General features: G+C 36.4%; 1 protein-coding gene across 3 annotated transcripts in view; it reads left to right on the forward strand.

The window, feature by feature from the left end:
• The window catches only part of LOC145246788 (uncharacterized), a 242,356-nt gene that overhangs the window by 90,086 nt on the left and 124,899 nt on the right, over positions 1–27,371 (forward strand). For all 3 annotated transcript variants that reach the window (XM_080108584.1, XM_080108586.1, XM_080108585.1), the window contains exons 5-7: positions 6,798–6,927; positions 23,472–23,643; positions 24,117–24,200. In XM_080108584.1, coding sequence (XP_079964710.1) covers positions 6,798–6,927; positions 23,472–23,643; positions 24,117–24,200 — 386 coding nt within the window. The remainder of the gene's footprint in view (positions 1–6,797; positions 6,928–23,471; positions 23,644–24,116; positions 24,201–27,371) is intronic.

A 27,371-nucleotide genomic window follows, 5' to 3' on the forward strand; every position in this document is an offset into this window, starting at 1 on the left:
AATGAGGAAGTGAGGGTGTTTTATAACTATTCTGTGCTTCCACCTTATAATTAAAAAAAAAAAAAAAAATGTTGTGAAACTTTAATTTAAACTGAAAAAAGAAACCTATAAAAATAGTGCGGTTACCATCTGCCATCGTATGCACCTGAGACCAATATCTATTGTAAAATTAAACCAAAATTTGGTGCTTATGCATTTTTAATATCATGCTATTTTTAAATAGATTTTTAGGTTAAATTAAAGTTTCACAATATCTTTTTTTTTATTACCTGTAAGTTGTAAGCACAGAATAGTTGGAAAACATTCTCCCCATATTAAGAATGGCTTTCAAAATATTAAAATATTATTTCAGCACAGTAACAAAAAATACATAAGTACCCAAAATTTTATTTTTATTGTTCAATGTTTTTAATGTTAAATTATGAAATAAAACATATTTAATCATTTTAAAACTTCATCTTGCATTTTGTTAAAGAATGAGGTTAATTTAAATTAAATTATAATCACATTTTCAATAATTATGTTATTAGATTTTACCCATTTAAAGTTTGTAAAACATGTAAAAAACTTTTGCCAGTGACGACCTTTAAGAGTCCCTTTTAGTGATTATCTGGTTTGAGAATATTTGTACAACTAAACGGCAAATCTGCCGGAATATGTTTATTAAAATAAATTAATATTGTAAATTATAAATTAAATAAAATAAAAATATTTTTCATAAATTGATTCTCTGAGACTGTTCCGGGTTTTACTTCCGTTTTTTTTTCTAAACACGGAAGTGTCTTCGGGAGATATGAAATGGTCCCATGGTGACGAAGCTACGATGGTACGATATGGAAATTGACAATGGGAAGGAAAATTATGAAACATTTCTCCAGCATGTTAGTGAAATTTATAATACTTAAAAAAAAAAAAAAAAAAAAAGTTTTGAAAAATAAAACAAAAAAACCTCACCTTTCATAAAACAGATAAATTATTGTAAAGAAACACCCACAAACTCACCTTTCATAAAAAACAAATTATTTTATAAAACAAAACACCCACAAACTCACTTTTCCAAATACAAAAAACTAAATAAGTTAAAAAAAAAAAAAAAAAAAAAAAAACTTAAAAAAAAAAAACTCGAAACTTGATTTTCATAAAAAACAAAAGTTATTTTCATTTTTTTTTTCTTTGAGAAGCAAAATAAAGATTTCTGACTTACAAATGCGGTAGGCTCATGTCATTTTTACTTTCTATGGTTTTGATATACCCGCGTTTTTATTGGTTACGAAATGGGTGATTGATTTACCAGAATGTTGTAACTAAAAAGTGAGCACCCTTTCAAATGTCAAAAGGAATTTTTTTTTTTTTCTTTTCCTTTTCTCTTTGTTCATAATCTGGTTAATTAGTGTCCAATCAATGATAATCCAGTGAAGAAATTTCCAAAAACCTATCAGTATAGAAATTATGCATGGGGGTGATATTTCTACGACTCCGCTTTCATTTGTTTATCTTCCCAATTTTTTAATTTAAAAAAAATTGCTTGCCAGAAGGTGCGTTTTGAGTTGAAACGAAACCATCTTTGTTGTAAAAATTATTTTTAACAAAATTGGCAGAACACTTTTTTTTTTTTTTTTTAAACAGTTGTTTCTATATAAGAAAATATGAACTTTTTTATTATTATTAAAATTGTTAGGTGAAAGTACTGTTTTTTTATGTATGTTGGTAATATGCTGAAATAATACCCTTTTTTTTGTTTTTATATTTTTCAGTGGAGAGGGGAGTGTTTTGTAACTATTCTGTGCTTTCAACTAACAATTTATTATGAAAAAAAAAGGTATCTTGAAATTATAAAAAAAGATATTGTGAAAGTATACGTCAGTCGATTGTTTGGTTCTTTGCTTTTTTTACCGTAAATTGTTAGGTTAAAGTTTTTTTGTTTTTTTCCAAGAAAACTTTTAACAAAATTGGAAGTACAATTAAAAAAAAAATTTTTTTAAATAGAAGTCGTTTTATATAAGAAAATATGAATGATTTTTCTTTATTAAAGAAATTGTTAGGTGAAATACAGAAAAGTTTCTACCAAGAAAACCGTTATTTTTTCAGCTATTCTTACCATGGGGAGGGGATAGTGTTTTGTAACTATTCTGTGCTTTCAACTAACAATTTATTAAAAAACAAAAAACAAAAGGTAAATTTTCACATTGGGTCCACATCCACAATTTTTAAGGTTGGGTGTTTATTCCGAAAGCCGTTCTTAACATGGGGAGAATTGTGGTATTTATTCCAAAAGCCATTTTTAACATGGGGAGGTTAGAGGCGTTCTTAATATGGGAAAGTTGGGAGTGTTTCATGGCCTGTGCATAGTACAGGTCTTTATATCTCGAAAACTACTTGCCTCTGCAAATTTTAAATGAGATTTTCTTATTCAACATAGTCAAAAACCTTTAAAAGTAGTCATTTTAAAGGAAATTGTGGAGGTGGATCTAATGTAAAAAAAAGAAAAAAAAAAAGATATTGTGAAATTTAAATTTAATTTGGAAAAACTATTTTAAAACAGCGCGATACCAAAAATAAAAATAGACAGAAAAATACCCCCTTCGGTTTGTACTTGTACAAAGATTTGAAAAAGTTGTCAAGAAAAAAAAACAAATATATAACCAGTAAATGTTTTCAAAGGCAAGATAAGTTACTTTTCTACCTTACTGGATAATTTTTAGTGTTTTTATTGGGTTTGTATTACTGTACACATAGATTCGAAAAAAGTTGTCAAAAAACAAATGTATAACAAATATTATCAAAGGCAAGATAAGTTACTTTTCTACCAAACTGGATAATTTTTAGTGTGTTTATTTAATGTAAAATGCTTATTCGGCTTGAAAAACGCGTTTACTGCTATATTTGGAAATTACAAATGGCGGCAGACTGTTAAGTTTGGGAAAATGAGTTAAAGCTAAAAAACTATAAAATACTGTAAAAAAAAAAACACTGAATATATGTCAGCCTATGTCACGGTAACATATATTGAGTTGCTAACAGTATTTTCTATAGTTTTTTTTAGTTTTAACCCATTTTCCCAAACCTAATGTGTTCAACGCAATTTGCCGCCATTTGTATTTTTCAAATATACCGATAATCACTGCATGTTTTCAAACCGATTAAATATTTTACATTACATAGAAGCACTAAAATCTGATTCAGTTAGGTAGAAAATTTACTTATCTTGCCTTTGATAACATTTATTTGTTATATATTTATTTTTCAACAACTTTTTCGTATCTGTGATTAGTAAAACAAACCCTTTTTATTTAATGTAATGTTTAGTTGGCTCGAAAAACAGTGTTTATCGGTGTATTTGAAAGATACAAATGGTGGCGGACACTGTTGATTACGTTAAGTTTGAGAAAATGAATTAAAACTAAAAATCTATGCAAAATACTGTCAGAAACCCACAGAATATGTCAGTCTATGTCACGGTAACATATTCAGTGGGTTTCAGACACTGTTTTGTATAGTTTTTAGTTTTTAACTTATTTTTCCAAACTTAATGTATTCAACAGAGTCCGCGACCATTTGTCTTTTTTTAATACATTGATAAAAACTGTTTTTCGAGCCGATTAAACATTTTACATTAAATAAAAACACTAAAAAATTATCTAATTAGGTAGAAACGCAAGTTACTTTACCTTTGCTTTCATTTATTTGTTTTTGGACAACTTTTTCGAATCTGTATATAGTACCCCCCCCCCCTTAAATATTAATAACTCACATTTTTGTATACAAAAACAAAATAAATTTGATTTAGCGGTTCAATATGTTAGCTATGTTTGGCTTAATCCACTGATTGTTGATTGAGCCCAAGCCATGATTGACAAACTCCCAAGTATCCGGATCAAATTCTGCAAGAGTACCATCTTTTTTCACCTTCTTTTTCACTTTTTAGAGTGGATTGCTGTACTAAGAATATAAGAAACATGCATTTTTCTCTTTTTATTAGATTTTTCCATTACATCAAATTGAGCCAAAGCAATGCATGGCAGGGTACAGCTAGTATGTATATATATTAATGTTGCGATGATTAATCAGAATCTGGAATCTGACAAATTGGAACGTTTTGGGGTATAGGAATCGGACAAATTTCTGATTTCAAACCGATTTTTTAAAATAAAAAAGTGGAACAAGCACAAATTGTTTGTTTAAAAATTTTTTTTTTATTAGAAGTTGTTCCTTTACAAGATAAGACTGAGAAGGGCCACAGAATGCATTATAAATATCATGTACAGATTTAATATTGATTAGCACTGTTTAATTTATTTTATTTATTGGTCATTTATTGAGAGATAACTTGCCTCATTTATTTGCTAAAATGTCTATGTACCCTCATCTGAGGGAGTTAATAGGATTATTAAAAAGCTTTAAATGCCCTGGGCGGGGAGGGGTTAAATTTCGTTGACACCATTGGGGTGTCTGTCATCGGCTTCTTCTGAAATAATTAAAGTTTTATAGAACCTCTTTGGACACAAGGAAATCCTTTGTGGTTGTGGCAAGTGTTATTCGAAGTATATTTGAAAACTTATTCCCAGATGTAGACTCTCCAAACCTAATTTAATTTTTCATTAGTTTTTATTGTAAACAAAGTAAATATTTTAGAGTTCACTTGCCTACTTACTCATTATCACAGATTTTAAAAAGCTTTTCGCATCTATTTGATAAATGGACCTATGGTATCTATTAGAGACTTCACACTTTAATATCAAAGATTTAACATGCTTGGAATTTTGTCTGATCATCAAATCATTTGAAATATTTCATGTTTCCTTATATTTTGTTTGGTTTTAGCACAAGTGAAAATATAGATGAAAATCTCACAAGTGTATTAAAACTTTGGATAGAATAGATAAAGAGCAAACATTGAGAAGTTTGTTAACTTAAAAAAAAAATTTCATTTACATTTAAAATACTCGAAACACATGGGATTCTACTTTTTTTCGCGATTATGTGTGAGCACACTGAAACATTATTTTAGAGTTTAGAATGAGGGCTCAGTTGTGCATATATAAATATAATGTAAACTGATCCCATTTTGGTACATTTTTTAAGCAGTTAGGTAATTTTTACCACTAATTCTTAAGCCGATCAGCAAAATCATAAAATCAAATGTAATCACTATATTTTTCGTATTGCCACCCAAAAATAGTAGGAAAGGAGCGTAATTTTTAAGACTTTTAACAATACTATATAATATGAGAGCATGTGTTTTATTTAATTTGTGTCACGATTATATCCGAGTGACTGTTGTTTAATTGTTATGGATTCACATTTCTTAAAATAAATAATTTTCCCAATAATTCTTCATAAGTTTTGATTTCCATTTAAAGTAAAGTATAGCTGATGGCACTTATATTTTTTAAAAATGATTTTACCAAGAATTCTTCAGAAGTTTTGGTTTCAATTATAGCTGATAGAACTCCAGTGATCCATTTTTATTTATTTATTTTTAAATAAATAAATAATTTTATCAAGAATTCTTCATAAATTTTAGTTTCGGTTTCGATTATAGCTGAAGGAACTCAAGCTGATGCACACAAGTCATATGGATATATTTTTTATTTTTGAAATCGCAACTTTATAATATATAAAAATTGATAGAACATTAACTCTGATAATATACACAAAATCTGCAACAATTAAAATATATTTAAGCATGCTTTATGACCTGGCTACGCCGAGTGTCCCTGCTAGCTTAGATAAATATTTTTGCCGTTCTAACAAGAGTTACAATAATATCGGAGCATCTCTATTTATACCATGAATACCAACATCAATATATTACATGTGAATGAGTCCCCTGTGGAATTTCCACAGCCCCTACTAGTTATTATTATTTGCATCTCTTTTTTGCAACAAAGCAAATCAATTTAATAACCCTTTATCAAGGAGGATGTGCTTAGATCGGATCCGACAAAATTATCGGAGGCCTCGTCTGCTGCTAGACAAAGTGAAATGCTCTATGAGCGACTCCGAAGTGGCCGCCAGAAGAAGCAGTCTTTCTTAAATGGTTTGACACAAGCCAAGAATGACAGTTTGTTTATAATATTGAACCAAGGCAAAACTATATAAGACCTTAGAATTTGAAAGGTCAAACCTGGATACAAAAACAAAACAATGTTTAAACTTTATGTATGAATTCCCCCATCCCTCTCTCTTTCTTTCTCTGTTTTTCTCTTTCACTCCCCTTTTCTCTCTTTCAATGGAGAAAGAGAGAATTAAATATAATTCTATTGTTTTAAACAGTTGAAGCTTGGGTTCTAAAGTCGGCGAATGCGACATAGCATGCGTCTGGTTTCAACTGGTCTTTATAAAAATATGCTCCTCATTGTTAAATCTTAAATAAATTATATTTTTATAAAAATGCATTTGTTCGCTATTTTTGTATAAGCGTTAAATTTCAGCATGCCATTAATGTTGACGATGGGAAGATGACGCAATGAAGACAAGAAACGACCCATGCCAGCCGGTTATAGCAGACGACATCTCGACCCGTTTTTGTTGATGTTTCCAACATGTACCTATCGTTTGGATATCGTTTATTCCCTCGAGGAGCTGGCTGCATTCCGAGGACATTCCTCAATCAAGTAACTCTTCCCGGGGAAGCAATAGTACCATATCTTGACTGGAACTGAATGTATCTTTAAGCTGTTTTATAAGAGTTTGAATGTAAATTAATTTGACAAATACTTAAACAAATATTTCCTTAGCGGTTTTCTAATTTCAAATTCAAGGTTCAATACTTCCACTGTTTTTTGTATTTGCAGGAAGACTCTGAAGCTAACTTTTCCCACCTCAATCCTTCATTGTTTCTTTCACCTGGAGGTTACAGATTCCAGTTATTTTTGTTCCAATTGTCTGAATATGTCATGCTGAGGTTATTACAAAGAACTTGTGGTGAGTTCTCAGATATCTTAACAGGTTTTTTGCAGAAGATATGTAATCTTTATCTTAATACGCCACCATTACAGTCCCCTATATGATAAAATTATTGTTTTTGTGTCTGTATGTTTCTTTTTTCTCAGGACAATGTAACTTGAGCATATTTACTATTAATCCTTATTAACCTGAATTATGATGTAGATGATTAAAAAAAATATTTGTTATCGATGGCAGCATACTGAAAGTAAGCAATGGACAATCTGAAGATATTTGGCATCTACCCAGATACTGAACTAATCTGTACAAGACATGTTTGAATCAATTCTCACTTTATTTATGCCATTATATTCATTTATTTATGACTGAATGAATTTGTTCAACCAGGTCGTAAAGGGTTAATTGAATATTTAAAAAAAAAAAAAAAATACAGTTTATACTACTGCATAAGGAAAATTAATTATTGAAACATTTTGAGTTTAAAAACACGAGATATTCTATTTCAATTCTGTATCTAAAAGAGCATGTTGTATGTGCATGCAGCTAGGAGAGAAGGGTAAATAATGCATTAAGCCTGCTACCTTTTTTTTTTTTTTTTTTGTATCTTATATATGTGTGTGTGTGTGTATAGTTTTGCCAAAAAAAGAAACAGGAGAGTTCAAATTGTAACAAGGAAGGTAATTAGTTTCTGAAAACTTTTAAAATCTTTGGCTCAAGTTTCACCAAGTGTCTTTGAAAACTGTTTTCATTAGTAACATTCTACTTTATCGTTTTTCATAATTTTTGGATACGCTAGAGGATGAGAGATAATATATATGTATACATATCTATAAAAAAGGCTAAAGCAGTGTGCGATTTTTTATGTCTGCAAAAGGCTTGGGGGGGGTCTCAAGAAGGTTACTATTTTGAAGAATTTTTTATATACTCCCTAGATTATAATATGTATGATTTGTGAACGGACATTGTCTCTAAATTTATTTTGACCAACTTTTATAAAATTTTCTCTATTCTGTCCTTTCATTGTGTTTGTTCATCTTTTGTATAAAAGCGAAACTAATCGGAGCAATGAAGTAGGCCACCTGCCTTTCCATCCAGGACCTCCAGAAAGGCAATTAGCTTTGATCAATGTTGGGGAAACCTTTCATATCAAACAATTGCTATTCATTTGGAGAGCTCTCTCTTTCTTGGGAGGAGCTGGTTTTTCAAGCAGAAACTGGCCTGCAGCCAACCTTCATTTCTGCATTTGTGTGATTCTTAATTTATTCACTTCAAGTCAATTTTTTGATTGGCATTGATAAATTTGAACGCTGTACACTTCATCTTGCGTCTTAACGTAGCGTTAAGGTCTCAGCTTGTCTTTTACTTTCTTTATGGCCTTCGCGTCACAGGTTTAAGCCTGCCTGCCTATTACCACTTTTTTTACATTTCCAAACACCCGAGCAATGCAGGGCACACCTGCTAGTGTTAAAGAAAAAGAAACTAAATGAATATCATCAGATGGCTTTCAAGAAGCTTAACACTGAATTCAGACAGTCGAATAATAAACTGAAGAGACTATTAAATAGCTTCAAACTGTTTATGAAAGCAGTGTTTGGGGGTATGGGAAGCAAAAAAGATTTAATGGACTCTTGCAAAGAGAGAATTTGGAGTTTAATTTGTGTTGATATGACTGTATGTCAGAAGAAAAAAATGATTTCATAAAAAAAGACAAGAAAAATGAAACTTGATTGTGTTTGCAGATCAGTAAATATTTAAATATTAACATTTGTTTTGCAGACAATGCTTAAATTCACTGGAAAGAACATTTTACATTATTATTCCTCATTGGATTATATGTTTGTTTTGTTGTTGAAATGTATTTGTTAATTTTTGATCATTGCCTTGTATCATAATTTCTTTTGGCTGTTGTCTCCTTGTGTGTGTTCCCCTGTTTATTGTCATAAAATTTTTGAAACTTGTCTTATCCCTGTATCAATCCAACATATTATATAACTGATATGAAAGCCCGCAGGATTCCTAACATCATTTAAAATACTCACACGAGGATTTTGATATGCTATGTGATGCCATGGATCACCATTTAGGAATATCAGATGATGTACGTAAAATGTAATCTGTAAAATACAATGAATATAAAATAGTTCTAGGCTATTTATCGTAATCTGCACTGGCCAGTCATAACAAATTGTATTCAGAATATGTGCACCAAACTTTAGATAGAAATCAAATTCTGTTATTTTATTTATTTATTTATTTTTATTACATTTTCACCCCAATCAAGGTATATTGCTACTATCAGGGATATGGGCATCAGGGGTACTGTGTAGGGAGTTGGGCAGCAAGATGTCGGTTCACGTTGCACTTGAACTTCTGCATGTCAGTACAGTTCGGGAAGCAGGGACCCGGCAGAGAATTCCAAAGTCTAGCTGTCCTGGGGAAGAAATTGCTGAAGTAGAAGGCTCTCTTACATATAGTGATCTCTACTGTGAAGGGGTGGGATTTAGCTGTTTGTCGGGGGTATTTATGTCGAGGGGGCACAAATGCTTGTAGTTCGTCAGAGCATTCACCATTAAAGTACTTGTAGAAAAGGCAGAGGGATGCAACATTTCGTCGATGGGACAGGGGCTGAAATTTAGATGACCTATCAGATTGGCGACTCTCTTTTGAACCTTGTCTAGGAGTGAGAGACTAGTGGCAGATGCACCAGCCCAAATATGACAACAATACTCCATACATGGGCGAATGGTGGCCTTATAGAGGTATAGGATACTTTCGGGCATTAGTATCTTTCTAGCACGGTCCTTCTTCGCAGTGGTCCTGGCGATACTCTCAATGTAATTGTTTCAACTCGTGTTTCCTGAGAGCGTTTGACCGAGGAGTTTAAAGTATGTATTTTCAGATAAAGAGTTATTGGCCGTTGCTATTGGTGGTAGAGAAGGTTTCTTGTAATTATTGAAGGAAAGGAGTTTAGTCTTGGTAGTATTGAATGTGACCATCCATTTATGTCCGCATTCCACTACAGATCGGAGGTCATCCTCTAGTGCTTCTGCCATTTCTTTAGATATGTTTTCATTTGATTTCCTGTCGTGTCTGTTATAGAGTGTGGTGTCGTCAGCATATATACCCATCTCACAGGCAATTTTGTCAGGGAGGTCATTTATGAATATTAGGAATAACAGAGGTCACAGGATAGACCCCTGGGACACTCCCGCATTTATAGCGTATTGTTTAGATGTATGACCATGGAGGACAACCTGGATTTTTCTCATATCTAAGAAGGATTTAATTATGTCATGTATTCTTCCAGTGATACCATATGATCTGATTTTCCTGAGAAGACCTTCATGCCATACCCTGTCAAAAGCCTTAGATATATCTAGAGCTATCACTCTACCCTCCCCTGCTTTGTCCAGTGACTGGTATATACATTCTGAGATTACAGTTAGGATGTCTGCTGTTGAACAGGCTTGTCTAAATCCATATTGTTGGTCAGTCAGAAGTTTAGCATCTGTAAGGTGATGGACTGGAGCTTGGTTAATTATTGTCTCAAATATTTTGGCAAAAAATATGACCTTCACCTTCACTGAGGTGCACGACTTATGATCTTTACCGAGGTGCGCGACTTGACACACAAAAAAAAACAACCTCTTAATCACCTGCTAACACACGCGTCACTGTAACGTCCAATGACAACAACAACAACAACCTTTTCACTCGACCTGCCTTTTATACCACTATCTCAATCCCTCCTCTTGCGCATGCGCCTTTAGATTCCTGACAACCTCGAGACTTCCGCTTATAAAAACCCAAGTTTTGTTGTCGCGCATGCCTATACAAGGCACAAACACATGGGCGTTTGTTTTGTTGGTAAGTACTACACTCCCCCCCTGATCTGATGATCACATAGAGTACACTCCGGGGGTGGCCTCTTAGTTCGTTGGCTTCTGCGAAGGGTGATATTTACAATCTCGGATTCTGGTTCTGGTTCTGGTTCTGATCCTGCCTGATCAGACGAACTACAACTACCACTCTCTTTTTTTTTTTTTTTTTTTTTTATTCAATTTTCACCCCAAACAAGGCACAGTGCCACTTTGAAGCAGGGGGCTACTATTAGGGAATTAATTAGCGGGGTCATTATGAAGGGAGAAGAGTAGAAAGATGTTTGTTAACATTACACTTGAACTTCTGCATATCATTGCAGTTGGGAAAGCAGAATCCCGGAAGGGAGTTCCAAAGACCCGCAGTTCTGGGGAAGAAACTATTGGAGTAAAAGGCTTTCTTGCACCTAGGGATCTCCACTGTAAAGGGATGAGACTTAGTAGCTTGTCGGGTTTGTCGGGGGTAGTTACGTCGGGGAGGTACAAGTGTTTGCAGTTCGTCAGAGCATTCACCATTAAAGTATTTGTAGAACAGGCAGAGGGATGCAACATCTCGTCGATGGGACAGAGGTTGAAGCCCAGATGACAGTTCAGGACCTATCAGGTTTGCGACTCTTTTTTGAACCCTGTCCAGGAGCGAGAGACAAGCAGCAGATGCACCAGCCCAGATGTGACAACAGTACTCCATACATGGGCGAATGGTTGCCTTATAGAGGTATAGGATACTGGCAGGCGTAAGTAGTTTTCTAGCACGGTAGAGGGAGCCAACCTTCCTTGCAGCAGCCTTGGCAATGCTCTCAATGTATCTATTCCAGTTCATATTCCCTGTAAACGTTAGGCCGAGGAGTTTAAAAGAAGTACTTTCAGGCAATGTGTTCTTGGCCATTGCTATTGGTGGTAGAGAAGGTTTCTTGTAGTTATTGAAGGAAACAAGCCTAGTCTTAGCAGCATTGAATGAGACCAACCATTTTTGTCCCCATTCCACTACGGATTGGAGGTCATCCTCTAGTGTTTCTGCCATTTTCTTGGATATGTGTTCATTTGTTTTCCCCTCATATCTGTTATAGAGAGTGGTGTCATCGGCAAATATACCCATCTCCGAAACAATATTATCAGGGAGGTCGTTTATGAATATCAGGAACAATAGAGGTCCAAGGATAGACCCCTGAGGCACTCCCGCATTTATGTCATATTGTTTGGATGTACGTCCGTCGAGGACAACTTTGATTTTTCTATTACTTAAGAAGGATTTAATTACGTTATGAATTCTTCCAGTGATTCCATATGATCTAATTTTCCTTAGAAGACCATCGTGCCATACCCTGTCAAAAGCCTTAGATATATCAAGGGCCACCGCTCTACCCTCCCCTGTTTTATCCAATGAACGGTATATACGTTCAGAAACTACAGTTAAGATATCTGCTGTTGAACGGGCTTGCCTGAATCCATATTGTTTGTCAGTCAAGAGTTTAGCAGCTGTTAGGTGCTGGACTAGGGCTTTATTAACTAAGGACTCAAATATTTTGGCGAAAAGCGGGAGGAGGCTAATGGGGCGATAATTTAGTGGGTCAGTTCTTTCACCAGAATTCTTGAAGACTGGTACCACAGAGGCGGTTTTCCAGCAGTCGGGAAAACAAGATTCGTTAAGGCATTTATTGTAAAGTTTGGACAGAACTGGAGCAACCTCGGCAGAGCATTTTTTTAATAGCACAGCCGGGATGAGATCTGGTCCACATGCTTTAGAGGTGTCTAGGTTTTTTATAATAGCATGTACCTGAGAAGGGGTGATTTTCAAGTCGTCAAGTGTGGCGTCTGTTCGCAGAGGAAAATCAGGGAGTGAGTGGTGTACCGAGTTCAGTGTGGAGTTTGAGGCAAACCGACTGGCAAGCAGATTAGCCTTGTCAGTTGCCGTGCAAGCAACCTCATGATTGTTTGTTAGTGGGGGAATAATTGACTGTCCATTATTAACTACGCTGTTGTAGATTTTCCAAAAATCCCGGGTTCCTAATTTCTGTGCTTCGATGCGCTTTCTGGTGGTTTCAGAGTAATCTGACTTAGCTGTGTCTATCACTCTCTTACAATTATTTCTAGCTTCTATAAACTTCTGTTTATTTGAGCTGGACTTATGTCGGTTGAATCTGCGGAACGCATGCTCTGTGACCGCACTCATCAGCAGCTCATCATCTGATGATTCATCGCTCTCTGTAGTTGTGGGATGTACTTCACTAGCTGGGCGAATATCACGCACATGGCGTGGGGTTCCATCAACAAGGACCGACTGCTGGCTAACCACTCCAGATATTCGTCCTCGCTTGAACTTGATGGTGCACCGGTTTCCAGGGGGTCTAACCCAAACTGGATCCCCTACCTTGTATTTGTCATGACTCTCCTCGTCGATTGGCTGGACAGTGTCAATGCCCTTTATCCTAACACGGTATTTGTGTATGGCATTGGCCGGTGCTGTTGTTAGTGTCTTCCCATCCTTTGGTGTGATGTTATACCAATACGTGGCCTCCGTAATGGTGCATTGCTTTCTGGCAGCAATTCTCTTGATGCTGCGATGGCTCCTCTCAGCAATGCCATTCCCTGATGGCACATGAGCACATCGCAGTCGTAGTCGGACACCCCACTCATTCAACAACTGCCGAACTTGGTGGCTACAAAAAGCAGCATCGTTGTCCGTCAATATCTCTTCCGGCGCACCTCGCTCAGAAAAGATAGATGACAGTTGGCGGACAACATTCGCTGAGTCCTGCCTGGTCATTTACCGCCACACCGCAAAACGAGTGGGTCCACAGTCGATAAGGGTTAGAAAGGGCTTACCACTGTAATGGGTAATATCCATCGCTAATCGTTGCCACACATGCTCAACTTCCAATCGCCCCTTCTGCCATTGCTCAGGTGCAGGATCGATAGACTGGCATGCCTCACGGTGCTTGATGATCTGCCTGACATCCGCCCTTGTCACTGCCGGGTCCACACGCCTCGCAAAATACAAAGTTCTTTTAATACCTGGATGTCCACTCTGCACATGAATTCTTTGTATTTGGCAATGAGCTAATCGCGCCAACTGCGCAAGATTGAGCAGCGAACTCCACGCCTGTCTTCACAACTTCATACCATTTGTGAGGCACACGGGTTAGTTGGTCTGCATGATTACAGTGTGATGCCACGAGCGTTACACTCACCGACAGGTCATACTATGATACCAGACTCTTCAGGGTGTTTAGCCTCCGCCGGATTAACATCTCACTGGCTGCCTTAGTGCGGACTCTCGTTCGTCACGAAAGAGTGTCGGACACCTAGTGGTAGACGCAGAGAGAATCCGTGTACAAGTGTAACTTCTTTGACTGCCATTGCAGTGCTAGATTTAAACCCTTCACAACAGCATCCAGTTCTGCCAGGTTGATGTGTTGAGCATCATTCACGGGTTGCAGCCAGCACGCGTCTTCAATTACATTTCCACGTTGCACCAATAACACTCCCAATGCCAAAGAACTAGCGTCAACCCACACATTCACAGTGTCCCCATCGACACACCATTCTCCACGGGCAGGGTCCTCCTTGTCAACTCTCTCTAGGGTTTGTCGTCATCAGAGTTAGAAGAGCATCATCAGATACATCATCCCAACCTGTAGTTACTAAACTTGCCCTGCGTTTGCTGACACCCACAGCTGATCGGAGCCAGCCACACGCTGGTAAGTGACCAATAAGTTTCCCACACAAGGAAAAAATAGTCCGCCGCGTAATAACATCAGGGATGTTTGGAATCTCACTGCCACGCCTCCATCGTAAGGTACCGTCTTTCCCGCAAACGTCCAATCCTAATACCCGTCCTCCATCCCTCAGACGTTCGGGATCCTTGCACTCCAACCCGAATTGAGCTAACTTTTCTCTGACGTGCGATGCAGATTGTACATCTTCATTGACGTACACATCGTCAATATAGGCTGATGTTGCGTCCTCAGTGGTCTTTTCCTGGGACAACACTGCATTTACGATGGTTTTCATGATTTGCGGTGCCACATTCAGCCCAAAGCCAAGTCGAGTAAGGCAGTATCTCTGACCCCGGAACCACACTGTCTGGAACGGCCACAATGTCTCATCCACCCGCACCTGCAAATAAGCCTTCCACAAGTGTACTATAGACACATTGGAGCCCTTCTGGCACCATTCTCTCAGCTTGCTGGCGCACACGTCAGCATCGGCAGTGTACGTCTCAATGTATCTATTGAGTTCACGATAGTCCAGCACCGGACGAACTTTTGATTTATGCTGGACTACCGCCATTAAGGGAATCAGACCCTTGGGTGGTCCCAGCTTGTTAGGGTAGAGGATCAGCCATCCATCCTGGATCCATGTCTCAAGTTCCTTCTCGTATTCATTACGGGCCTTGTCGGGTATCGAGTACTCTGCAATGCTATTCTTGAGTTCAGTTGACGCCCTTCCTTCTGTCCACTTCCACGATGCAGTCCATGCTTTTTGGTGAGGGTTATAGTCCACCTTAAAATCAGGCCGATCAATGTGAACTGCAGCACACACTGGGGTTTCCAAAATTCGCACAGTCCCATCTCTTCCGATAACCACTCTCCCCAGTGCCTTAATAGCATCATATCCCAACAGTACATCGAATCCCAGCAAATCCCCTCACATCACCAGCACATTAATGTCTGCGGCCACACCAGAGTCTGTGGACTTTGACAGTTCCGGCTCCACAGCAAGCTTGCGTATTGCCACCTATTGTGGTTACTTTGATGTTCTGCTTTGTCCAGTTTCGACACAACTTGGCACTCATGATGGTGTGTGAGCACCCGGAGTCTAGAAGAGCTGAACAAGGCACTTGGTCCACGTACACATTTATTGTCGGTTGCGCCTCAATTAAATTTTGTCTGGGGAACAGGGCGGCACTGACGTCCTGCCCCCTGATGCATTTCCCGCACAATTTTAGGATAAATGTCCATAACTACCACATTGGAAACCGTGCGAGCGCCCCCGTCCCTTGTTAGTACAACTTCTTGCGAAATGGCCTCGCTGGCCGCAGCAGAAACATCTCCCATTGGTCGTGGGTCTCAAACTGGGACTCTTTTCAGCATTAGTCTTGGCTGCCTGCGCCATCATTACAACCGGTTCCCTCAGGTCCTCCTCATCTCTGATAATGGCTCGAGCGCGTTCTAACAAATGTTCCATGGGCGTTACAGATACGCTGGTGGAAGCCCTCAACAGTTGCTTAACATGGGTGGGAAGGCCGGCCACAAACGCATACGCGAGTGTTTGCTCTGACACTCCATTGCCAAATAGAATTGCAAGTTTCTTCAGCTCCGCGAAGAAGACGTCCACGGTTTCTCCTGGCATGAGCTTCCTAGAGGCAAATGTTTCGTAGGCCGTGCAAGGATCCATGGGAAATGCCTTATATAAAGCATTTTTTATACAGGTAACATCAGCCTTCTCCACGGCACTAAGTTGCTTATATACACTTAGGGCGCCTCCAGCCAATCTCAGGGGGATCATGGTATGCACCCCCTTTACTTCACAGAGGTTGCAGGTCAGCTCAACCCTTTCGACCCAGTCGACAACAGAAGTGGATCCGTCGAATTCGGGTATCAGTTTTAAATCAAACTTTGCCCCAGCCATAGTTGTCCAGGAAAAGAGACAAAACGAAATAGCCGAAATAGCTTATGACCTTCACCTTCACCGAGGTGCACGATTTATATGATCTTCACCGAGGTGCGTGACTTGACACACAAAAAAAACAGCCTCTTAATCACCTGCTAATGCACGCGTCACTGTAACGTCCAATGACAACCACAACAACAACCTTCTCACTCGACCTGCCTTTTATACCACTATCTCAATCCCTCCTCTTGTGCATGCGCCTGTAGATTCCTGACAACCTCGAGACTTCCGCTTATAAAACCCAAGTTTTGTTGTCGCGCATGCCTATACTAGGCACAAACACATGGGCGTTTGTTTTGTTGGTAAGTACTACAAAAAATGGAAGGAGACTAATGGGACGATAATTTACTGGGTCAGTTCTTTCGCCAGAATTCTTGAAAACTGGTACTACAGACGCAGTTTTCCAGTAGGCAGGAAAGCAAGATTCATTAAGGCATTTATTATAAAGTTTGGAGAGAACCGGAGCTACTTTGGTGGAGCACTTTTTTAATAGCACAGCCGGGATGAGATCAGGTCCACATACTTTTGCAGTGTCAAGATTTCTTATGATAGCATGCACCTGAGAAGGGGTGATTTTCAGATCGTCTAGTGTGGCGTCTGTCCGCAAAGGAAAGTCAGGGAGGGGGTGGTTGGGAGGGTCCAGTGTGCAGTTGGAGGCAAACCGACTGGTAAGTATGTTAGCCTTCTCAGTTGCAGAGCAAACAACCTCATGATTGTTGGATAGTGGGGGGATTGTTGATTGCCCATTATTTACTACACTGTTGTAGATTTTCCAGAAGTTGCAGGTTCCTAATTTCTGTCGTTCGTTACGTTTTTTTAGTGGTTTCAGTAAATTCTCTCTTAGCTGTCGCTATTTTTTTCTTACAGTTACTTCTGGCTTCTATATACTTCTGCCTGTTTGAACTGGACATATGTTGGTTAAATCTGCGGTATGCATGCTGCCTTTGTGCGCTGGCGGCTGCACAAGTAGAAGTAAACCATTGGGGAGAGTGGGGCTTGCTATAAAATTTCCGTTTGGGAACATGTGCTTCAATTGCTTTTTTGAACCATTCAGTAGTCTCAATTGCACACTGTTCAACAGGAAGTGAAAAGATATTTTGCCATGGGGCGTCCCTGATGAGATCCCTGATGGCTTCCCAGTCAGCCTTTTTATAATATCTTGTTGTTTTGAGCACTGGCTCTTCAGTTTTGGCTCTAAAGTTTAGGGCTATTTCAACTATTACCACTGCATGTTCCCAAGTGGGCTGTTACATTAGTTACACAGTCATCGGGAACTGTAGTCAGAAACAGATCTAGAAGTGATGCATGTTGTTCTTGCTGGTCTGGGAAACGGGTTGGAAACGTAACCATCTGTGATAAGGAATGAGATATAGAGAAGTTATATGCAGTCATACCAGCTGCGTCTGTGTGAGAAGAAAATCCAAGTAGTAATACACAGGACGAAGAAAACGCTTTGGATAATTACAGATTTCAAGGTAGTTCTACTAAAATAGCCATATTTTTCAAATCAAAGCACTTCAAGTCTTCAAATTACTACTGTTTTGTTTGGAAATGAATATACTTTTAAATGAATTAATAAATATGAATGTACACGTATATATTTTAAGAGTTTTAAGCAAATAAAGTGATAAAAATGTGAACGTCATAAAATGGCGTTTTCGGTAAGGTTTTCTAATGACCCTCCCTGTTTTCTAAAGGCCTGTACCATGATTGTATGAAGAATTTCGTTATGAAATTTGGAAACCAATAAGAAGAGGTATTAATCTTAATACTGTCAAGTGTCTGAAATATTTTTGACCATTTCTTTTTTTGTTGTGTTAAAAATAAGACTTTAATATGACGAGTATCGACCATTTTGGAAAAAAATTTCATCGGACACCCACTAGTAAGTAAATCATTCTTTTTACTATCTTTATCAATTAAAAGTATTATTTTATGTTGAGTAGGACCGCGGTAATTGATAATAATTTAAAAGGACCTACCCGAAAAAAATGTTTATTTTTCGAGTTTGGTCAAATTAAGTTAGTATTAGTAGCAGCAGTACCGCAGCAGTTGTAGTATTAGTCATAGCACAGAATAAACAACATGCATTCTTTAATTTTTATTCACGAACGAATTAAGAAAAACATGAAAATATGAATATAAATGTTTTAATATGTTTAATTAGAGCTATTTTGTTATCAGAATAATATTAGTTTAGAACTATTCGGTTTTCAGAATGTATAGTAACAATCTCAACCAATTCGGCATTATGAATCCATTATAATTTCTCACATTTCTCGTCAAATTTAAAAACATGGTTAAAAAAACAAAGTAAATTTTTGTAGATATATAGCTTGCATGCACTTTTATTCATTGCATTAGTTTTGAACAGCGAATTAAAATAATGTTTTACTGCGAACAGCCACAAATGTTTTTTCCAAAATAAAAAGATGTATGAAAATCTTGTTTGTATTACTATACACATACATTTGAAAAAGTTCTCAAAAAAACAAATATATAACAAATAAATGTTATCAAAGGCAAGATAAGTTACTTTTCTACCTAACTGGATATGTTTTTAGTGTTTATATTTAATGTAACATGTTTATTCAGCTCAAAAAACGTAGTGTTTACCGATGTATTTGAAAATTTAAAATGGTGGCCGACTCTCTCTTTTAAGTTTGGGAAAATGAGTTATAAATAAAAAACCAGACAAAATACTGTTAGAAACTCGCTCAATATGTTACTATGACATAGGCGGATATATATTTGGCGGGTTTTTAACAGTATTTTGTTTAGTTTTTTATTTTTAACTCATCTTCCCAAACTTACCGTGTGAAAGAGATAGTCGGCCGCCATTTTTAACTTTCCAATACATCAGTAAGCACTGTATGTTTTTTTTGAGCCGAATAAACATGTTACATTAAATAAAAACATGCTTTGCATAACATTTGTTATAATTTTATTTTTTTTAATTTTTTGGACAACTTTTTCATACCTCTATGGCAAGTAATACAAACGCACAAATAGTGTTGACTGTTGAGCATTTCCTGAGAACAAGACAAATGTCAGTTAGTTGACACTTAAATATTTGAAGTCTTGATAATGACTTAAAAATAAATAGTAAAACAAAATACTGTTAGCAACCCACCTACTAAAGTTATGTGTGGCAAGTCTCCTCCTAAAACACTCTTTAACCCTAACAATAACACTAAGTTCGAGTGGCCCCCCCCCAACAAAAGACCTCTGTAAGCCACATACAAGCATCTAAAACAAACAAACAAAAAATAGATCCTTCCTTAAAGAAAAATGCACATAAAAAATAAATTGGTTAACTGTCCTAAAATGCTGGAAATGGTGAATTATTTACATTAAATTTTTGTGAAACTAATCATCCCCCCTCTAATATTGTTTTTGTTTCTGTCAAGTCTTCAGTATGTTCACGCATAATTTTTCTTAGCCCTACAATTAATTCAAAGTCCAAATGGCAACCCTCCCCATATTCTCATTGCATAGAAACCCTCTTAAAACCACACATAATCATCTTAAAAAAAAATAAAACAAAAAGCATACAGGATTTATCTCCCATAAAAAAAAAACAGTTAACTGCCCTAAAACGCTAGAATGACTTGTAATGGGGAATTATTTTACATTAAATTCTAAAATAATTTGTTTATCTTTTATTAAAGTTTTTCATGGCATTTCATACATAATTGCCTAAAAAGGTAGAATCACATTTTGGAGGGGTGGTCAGAAGGGGTTGGGTGGAGTTAAACAGGTGTTAATCTACAATAATATTGCAATATATTCATTTTTAAATGGTCCTATGTTTAGCTTTAAGTTTTTTGTACATAAAGCACATCACAATTCAAGTTTGAGTTCTCCAATGGATACATGGCATTTTTAAGGAATTGCAGCATATTTATGCACATTTACTGCAGATTATTTGGAAACCATGAACTTTTGGATATTTTCAATCGCATATTCTGATTCCTTGTACAAAATACACTTATATGGTAAATTTCATTGCTTAATCTTGTGTTTTAACAAAGATATGACATTTTTATTGAAAAAGTAGTGTAAAAAATGTGACGAAACGCATATAGTCTTAAAGAGGGGAAAATATCCGAACGTGTGAGGCACAAAAATATTCATAATTTCCTTAATTTTAATCAGATTTTTAAAATTTAAAAAGATTCTTTCTTAGCTCATAAAATTCTTTCTATGCATACCAATATTGAAATATTTTAAGCTATTTTAATTCTTTCATGTGTATTGATAATCCAAGCCAGTTGCTGTGGTGGATATTGAAGTCACCAAACACATGCACTTGTGTGCTAGTGTCAAGGGAAAGTGCTGTATCTATGCTGTCAGAGACTTTGTTTATTAGGGTACAGTCCTGGGTCAAGGGAGAGTGGTAGAGAAAATAAAAGTTGCTAATGTTATGCTGCATGTTAAGTCTAAAGCACATAAAGGCTTGATCGTCCGATTCTAGTTTAGTTTCTCTAGTCAAGAGGAGGGTATTCTGAATATATACTCCAAGTCCGTGCATATCTCTCAGCGTCCTTATGGCAGTGGGAGATATCCAGGCATGTTAAAGTAGTTAGAGGGGATGGAGGAGTGTAGGTTAGTCTCACTTAGTGCTAAGATATCCAGGGTGTTTGTTAGGAGAAATGCTTCAACATAATTTAAATTAGTTATAAGCCCACGGATGTGCTTAAATGCAAGCCTCAAGGGAGAAGGCAGGTTGGTTTTGTTTGAGTTTGGGCCTGGTTTTAGCGTAATTTTTTTTATTGTACTGTCATTTTTTTTTTAAGAGTTTCAGTTTAGGTAAGGGATGCTGAACAAGTGGTTATGCAGAATACCAGACATGCAACACAAGCAGACCATCAGTTGTCCTGCCATCTACTAGGATTGTGGCCTCGGGATAGCCCACCAGGGATGAGTGCAGGGTCCCTTTCCATGCGCGACATGGCGCTACAAACAACCCGATATACAACTGTTGATGAAGTAGCCGCTCTGAGCGCTACCAAAGAGTTAGGGCCCCTGTACTACCAGTCGGGAACAACAGCCGGTAACTGTATCCGGTACCCTCAACCCATCAGACGATGGTCAACCCAATCTACTTGTACTGGCATTATGGCATTCAAGCACTCCCAAGCGCCCAGTTTAGGGGATGGGATGTGTCGGGAGTGGGGGAAACGGCATTCATTGCCCTAGTCAGGAAACAAGATCGACCACTGAAGGTCTATCGACTCCCTGTGATTCGACCTCTATGCCTAGCTAATAGGCAAGAAGGAGTATGGAAGCCGGGCGATAGACAGTGCCTATCTACTCCTTAAACAGTTTAGGTTTGCAGACCGGTAATTTGTTTGAGTCACCAGCTCTAGGAAGGTTGTCATCCAAGACTGGAGAGGCCTTCCTCCCCTTAGGTTTAGCTTCAAAGTTTTCCTTCTCCTAGACGGATGACCTGGGAAGATCTATGGGTCCATCAGCACTGAGAGGGTTTCCCCGCGTCTGGGTCCTAATCCAGGTATTTCTACGGCCCCGCGTTGGTGGTTAATGTAATGGGTTAGTTTATAAGGGTTATATATCAACTGAAAAATTATACTCCTCAAAGTGATTACAGGGCATTGCTATTTCATTGTTTGTTACTGGAGGAGGGGCTGAGTAAGAGTTCATGCAGTGGAAGCAGCTATATTTGCAAACAGGTCTGTTGGAAGGAGTTAACATGGTTTGTTTGTTCCTGTAGGTTAAAAAAATGTTTCCTTTTCTTATTTTTATGTTGGCTTAGGAATAGGATAATGCATTGCAGAATGGTATGGTATTACGAATTAACTAGAAAAAATTGTACAAGCTCTGGATATTTTAGATAGCAGGAGGGTTAAGTTGTATATTTAATAGATACAAGTAACGTCATTTTTGATATGAAGTTCATTACAGTACAGGTATAATTGGGAGTAAATTATATGCTATGTCGTATACAGTATGTATAGTGCAATAAATAGATATATGGGCATATTTCCAGTAAATACGAATATATGGAGATTGTAGGTATTAAGTCGGTTACCATTTCTAATCAAGATATCATCAGCTTTCGTTTAAAAATCAGGAAGTTGTGTTTTGCATTATAGAGTATCGGTTTAGTTTTTGTATTTAACATTGCTAAGCTAAGGAAGGGACAGCTATTGCTATGTAATATAGATAGTTGTATATCCAAGTACAGACTTGTTAGTGAGTATCGACCTGGATAAGAATAAACTAATGCATGCCTAAGGGGTAGAAATGTACAGATGTTTAGTGATCATGACTTCCAATCGGTCAGCATGCAAAGCTGAAGACCCCCATCTAAGTTGTATGAGTGATAGTGGCAGCTTGGGGAGTAGAGCAGATTGTTAGTTTTCAGGAGAGGATGAAACTTACAGAATACAGTTAGGATTAATTATAAGAGTTTTGAGTGCCAAGTAACGTTTAGTTTGAGAAGAGAAGAAAAAATAGGCAGTCGTCTTGGAGGCAAAGTACATATTGGATATATGTAGCAATCAAGCAAGGGTGCTTGTACCGTAATGAGAAGAAACTATATGTATATAGCGCGTCAGGATTAATTAAATGTAGTCAGTTTGGTTAAGCTCAAAGCATAGTGTATCTATTCAGTAATAGTCCTAGCGACGTAGCTAATGTCACTGTATTTTAGTTTCAAATATAATTGAAAGTAAGACCAACTATATTAGATGGTTTGATTGGCTAGCAAGGAAGCAAGCATTTTCAATACAAGCAAGCTTATAGTAATAGTATATATTAAGTATATTATTTAAATAAAGTCCTAACTTCATCTACTGTAATAGAGAATAATTCCCGACTTTTGTTTTTTATCGCTAGTTTGTCTTTCACTTTTGCCACTAATGAAAATATGAAATATGAGTTGAAAATGTCAAGCGTTCATGGTAAAGCAATAGTCAATTTCAAAGAAACATTTTTCTACAAAGATGAAAAGTGTTGTTTCTTAAGATAATTTTTTCTTTCTTTTAGGAGTGAGCAAATCTAGCTACTTGAGACGACCAGTGCTGAAGACGCAAGGTCCACAATTAACAAATGTTCAAGTGAAGATCCTAAAAAGTGCCAATGTTAAACATATGCGATCCCATGTGGATAATGTGGAGCAATTTTTACAAGTTTATAACAAATGGCATGAACAACTTCGGTAGGGATTTACACATTTAAAATAAAATGCTGATAGCCAATAATACTTCCTGACTAAGTTAGTGTGACTGATACTTATAAATTTAAGAAAAAAAAAAAAAAAGAAAATTAATTATAGTTGATACTTTGAAATATAAAAATAATTTACTTATATATATATATTACCAATATATTTTATTAAAAATGTATAATATAAAAATAATTTTGCATTCATTTCTTTAAAAGCATTAGATTTATGTTGCCTTGAAATAATTTATTTTTATAATAAAAAATATGCATATTATGAATTGAAAAATTTATTATAATATTGTTAATCCATGTTAAAAAGATGTATCAACTATTCTATGTTCAGTTTCACTTTCAATATGTTCTTTCTTGTAGACATTTATTTTCCCAAGTTCTGTTAATTTAAATATCAACAATAGCTTTCCAGCTTTCCTAAAATTATTTAAAATATTTTCTTTTACCTATCAGTGAAATGGTAAAAAACTACAGAATCTTGTGCAAGAAAGTTCGAGCATTGGAGCGTAAAGAGAAACAAAATATGGAAGAAAAAAAGTAAGTTTTCTTATTATAAATCATTAAAAACGCTTACATTCTTAAAATATGTGTAATAGCAAGCTGCCCATGTATAACTTGTGTGTGTGTGTATGCATATATGTATGTCTAAAACAAAGGTGATGTTCACTCTTGCACCGGGCCAGTCATATGTGGAGCCGAACATCATGGTCTGTGGTGCTAGACTGGGAGTAGTTGATTCATTTGTGTACCTTGGTAGTTCTCTGTCGAGGGATGGCTGTCTCGACACTGAAATCTACAGGCAAATTCAGAAGGCATCTGTAGCTTTTGGAAGGTTGGAGAAGGTTGTGGCATCACAGATAGGACTAAGATCTACGTTTACAAGACCTGTGTGCTAACCACACTGTTGTAATCATCGGAGACATGGACGTTGCATCAAAGGCACATTAAATGGCTTGAACGATTTCACCAAAAATGCTTGAGACATATCTTAAACATCAAGTGGCAAACACAAGTACCCGATACTGAAGTCCTTATGAGAGTATGTTGCTCCAGTGTTGGTTCTTGTAATCAGATCTTGCATGTGTTGGGTAGGCCACTTGGTTTGAATGAAAGATTGTAGGCTGTCAAAACAAATTTTTTACAGGGAGCTGAAAAAGGGCAAGCGCCCTCAACACAAGCCTAGGAAGTGCTTCAGGGACTCTACATAGAATAATTTAAAATTCTTACAAATCAACATCGACAAATGGGAAGAACTTGCTCTGCAAAGGCCGAAGTGGCGAAAGCTTGTACGTGAAAGTTGTGATGCTCTAGCGAAAAAGCAGGCCCACAGCAATCTGAAGCGAGAGCTTCGCAAAGGTTTAATTGATGGTCTTAACCATGACGCATAAAGCTGGAAATGTGACATTTATGAACGAGTGCTTTTGTCAAAAGCTGGCTACGTCCACTATCTTAAGTCGCACAAAACTCCTGTTCAGGTCAACTTTGCACCTATTAGTCCAAACCAAACAATCTGTTTAACATGCAGCAAAGTTTGCAAGTGTACTGCTGGTTTAAGACGTGATTGTTCATAGGAATACCCTTCAACCTCCAGAGGAAGTCAACTCGATGGAAATTGCTCAATTTGTATGTCACATCTGCTTCAAGATGTGTAAATCTGCGGTGGGTGTGCAGTCATCTGAGATGGTATGGCCGACAAGATTAGGCGAACTCAATGTGACGGCGATCATCTGGAACGATGTAGCAATCATCATATGTATGTATATATATATATATATGTGTGTGTGTATATATGTATGTGTGTATATATGTATGTGTGTATGTATGTATGTATATACATACATACATATACATGTATATATGTATGTGTGTATGTATGTATGTATATACATACATACATATACATGTATATATGTATGTGTGTATGTATGTATGTATATACATACATACATATACATGTATATATGTATGTGTGTATGTATGTATGTATATACATACATACATATACATGTATATATGTATGTGTGTATATATGTATGTATGTATATACATACATACATATACATACATGTATATGTATGTATGTATGTACATACATACATACATATACATATACATACATATATATATGTATGTATATGTATGTGTATATGTATATTAGGGTAGGTCGATTTTTCATTTTTTTTTTTAAATATCAAAAAGAATGATGCACTGAAAGTTGTGTATATAGCTATTGAAGACTCATACCAAAAATTAGATCTGAATCTTTAACGGTTTTTTGCTAATTTGGCGTAAAAGATTTCAAATAATCACGGACGGAAACCCCCTTGATTTTGCCAGATTTGGCTTAAATATTGATGTAAAAACCAAACAATTTCACTATTTAAACCAGGAAATCTTATTTATTTGATAGAAATATAATAAATAAATTATAACAAAACTTCAAATTCAAAATTGAAATTGACCCCCCACCCCACCTTACCTGTGTCGACTTTAAAATACTATTATTCAAACAGTTATTGTTGAATGCATTGAGATTTTTTTCCCTGATATGAATTGAAATACAATAAACAAATATGGAAAAACAAATAATTTTTTTATTAATTTTTAATATATGGAATCAAATAGTTCCATATAACAGCTCTTTGATGAAAACGCTGGTCTCAATTGTTGGCACAAAACTTTTGCAAGTATGTGCTGGTGTCTTGATTCAAAGCCATACACTGTGTGGGAAGCCTCTGTCACTAATTTAACAGCTCTTTCTACACCTTGGGAATGGGATGGGAAATCTGGCAATTTGAGCTTTTCACCAGTTAACAATGAATTCTTTAATTCATTGTCAGAAAAGTCTTGTGTAAGTGGTAGCTCACAGACTCCATTTACTGACAAATCAATTAAATTGCTCCAGTGTAAAGCGTTAAAGTTGATCATTGGGATCTTTTTAAGTCTTTTCATGGCTGGATTCCCACTTCTGAAACAATATAAAAAATAATTTGAGTTTTAATTTTAAATGCAGTACTGAATGCCTTTATAAGATTTGATGAAATTAGATGTAAAATGTTTCAATCAATAGACACAAGTAATTTAACTAGTTTTGTATGAATAAATTTTCACTTACCTATACTCAAAATTCTTTTTATACCATCCTCTCTCACTTCAGGTTCATTTGACTTCACCATAGAAAATAAAACATTTTCAGGAAGTAATGCAAACGCATTATACTGGATGTTTTTTAGGGTGATATTTTGAACGTCACTTGGTTGCTGCCGTATCCTGTCAATCATATTGTAAATATACATTTGTTGATGATGGAACTTGTTACTTTTTTTTTATATCAAACCAACATATAGCATATACATTTACAATAAATTTGATTAAACAATTGAGTTTGGGCAAAAGATTCCGTGGATATGCCCCACGAGTCCATAGGCACATGAGCCTGATGGCCAAAGTTAACCATCTTGCTTGGTTTAATGGACCAATTTTCCATGAGGCAATCCACCTTTCCTCTAGATATACCAACTGTATATTCATAGAGCAGTCTTTGGTCACTACTAAGGCTAGCCATATCTTCCATTCCAAAATGAAACTCCAGGGGATTCTTGACAGCTGAAAATGATATTTGTGGTAAATTATGACAATCATTTGCACATAATTTACCCAATGGACCGCTGAATGTGGTGGGGCTTTTTGTGGTGCCATCTAAATGTT

This window comes from Euprymna scolopes, chromosome 24 (assembly GCF_053919585.1).
Source record: "Euprymna scolopes isolate OS-2025 chromosome 24, ASM5391958v1, whole genome shotgun sequence".
NCBI classification, from domain to species: Eukaryota; Metazoa; Mollusca; class Cephalopoda; order Sepiida; family Sepiolidae; genus Euprymna; species Euprymna scolopes.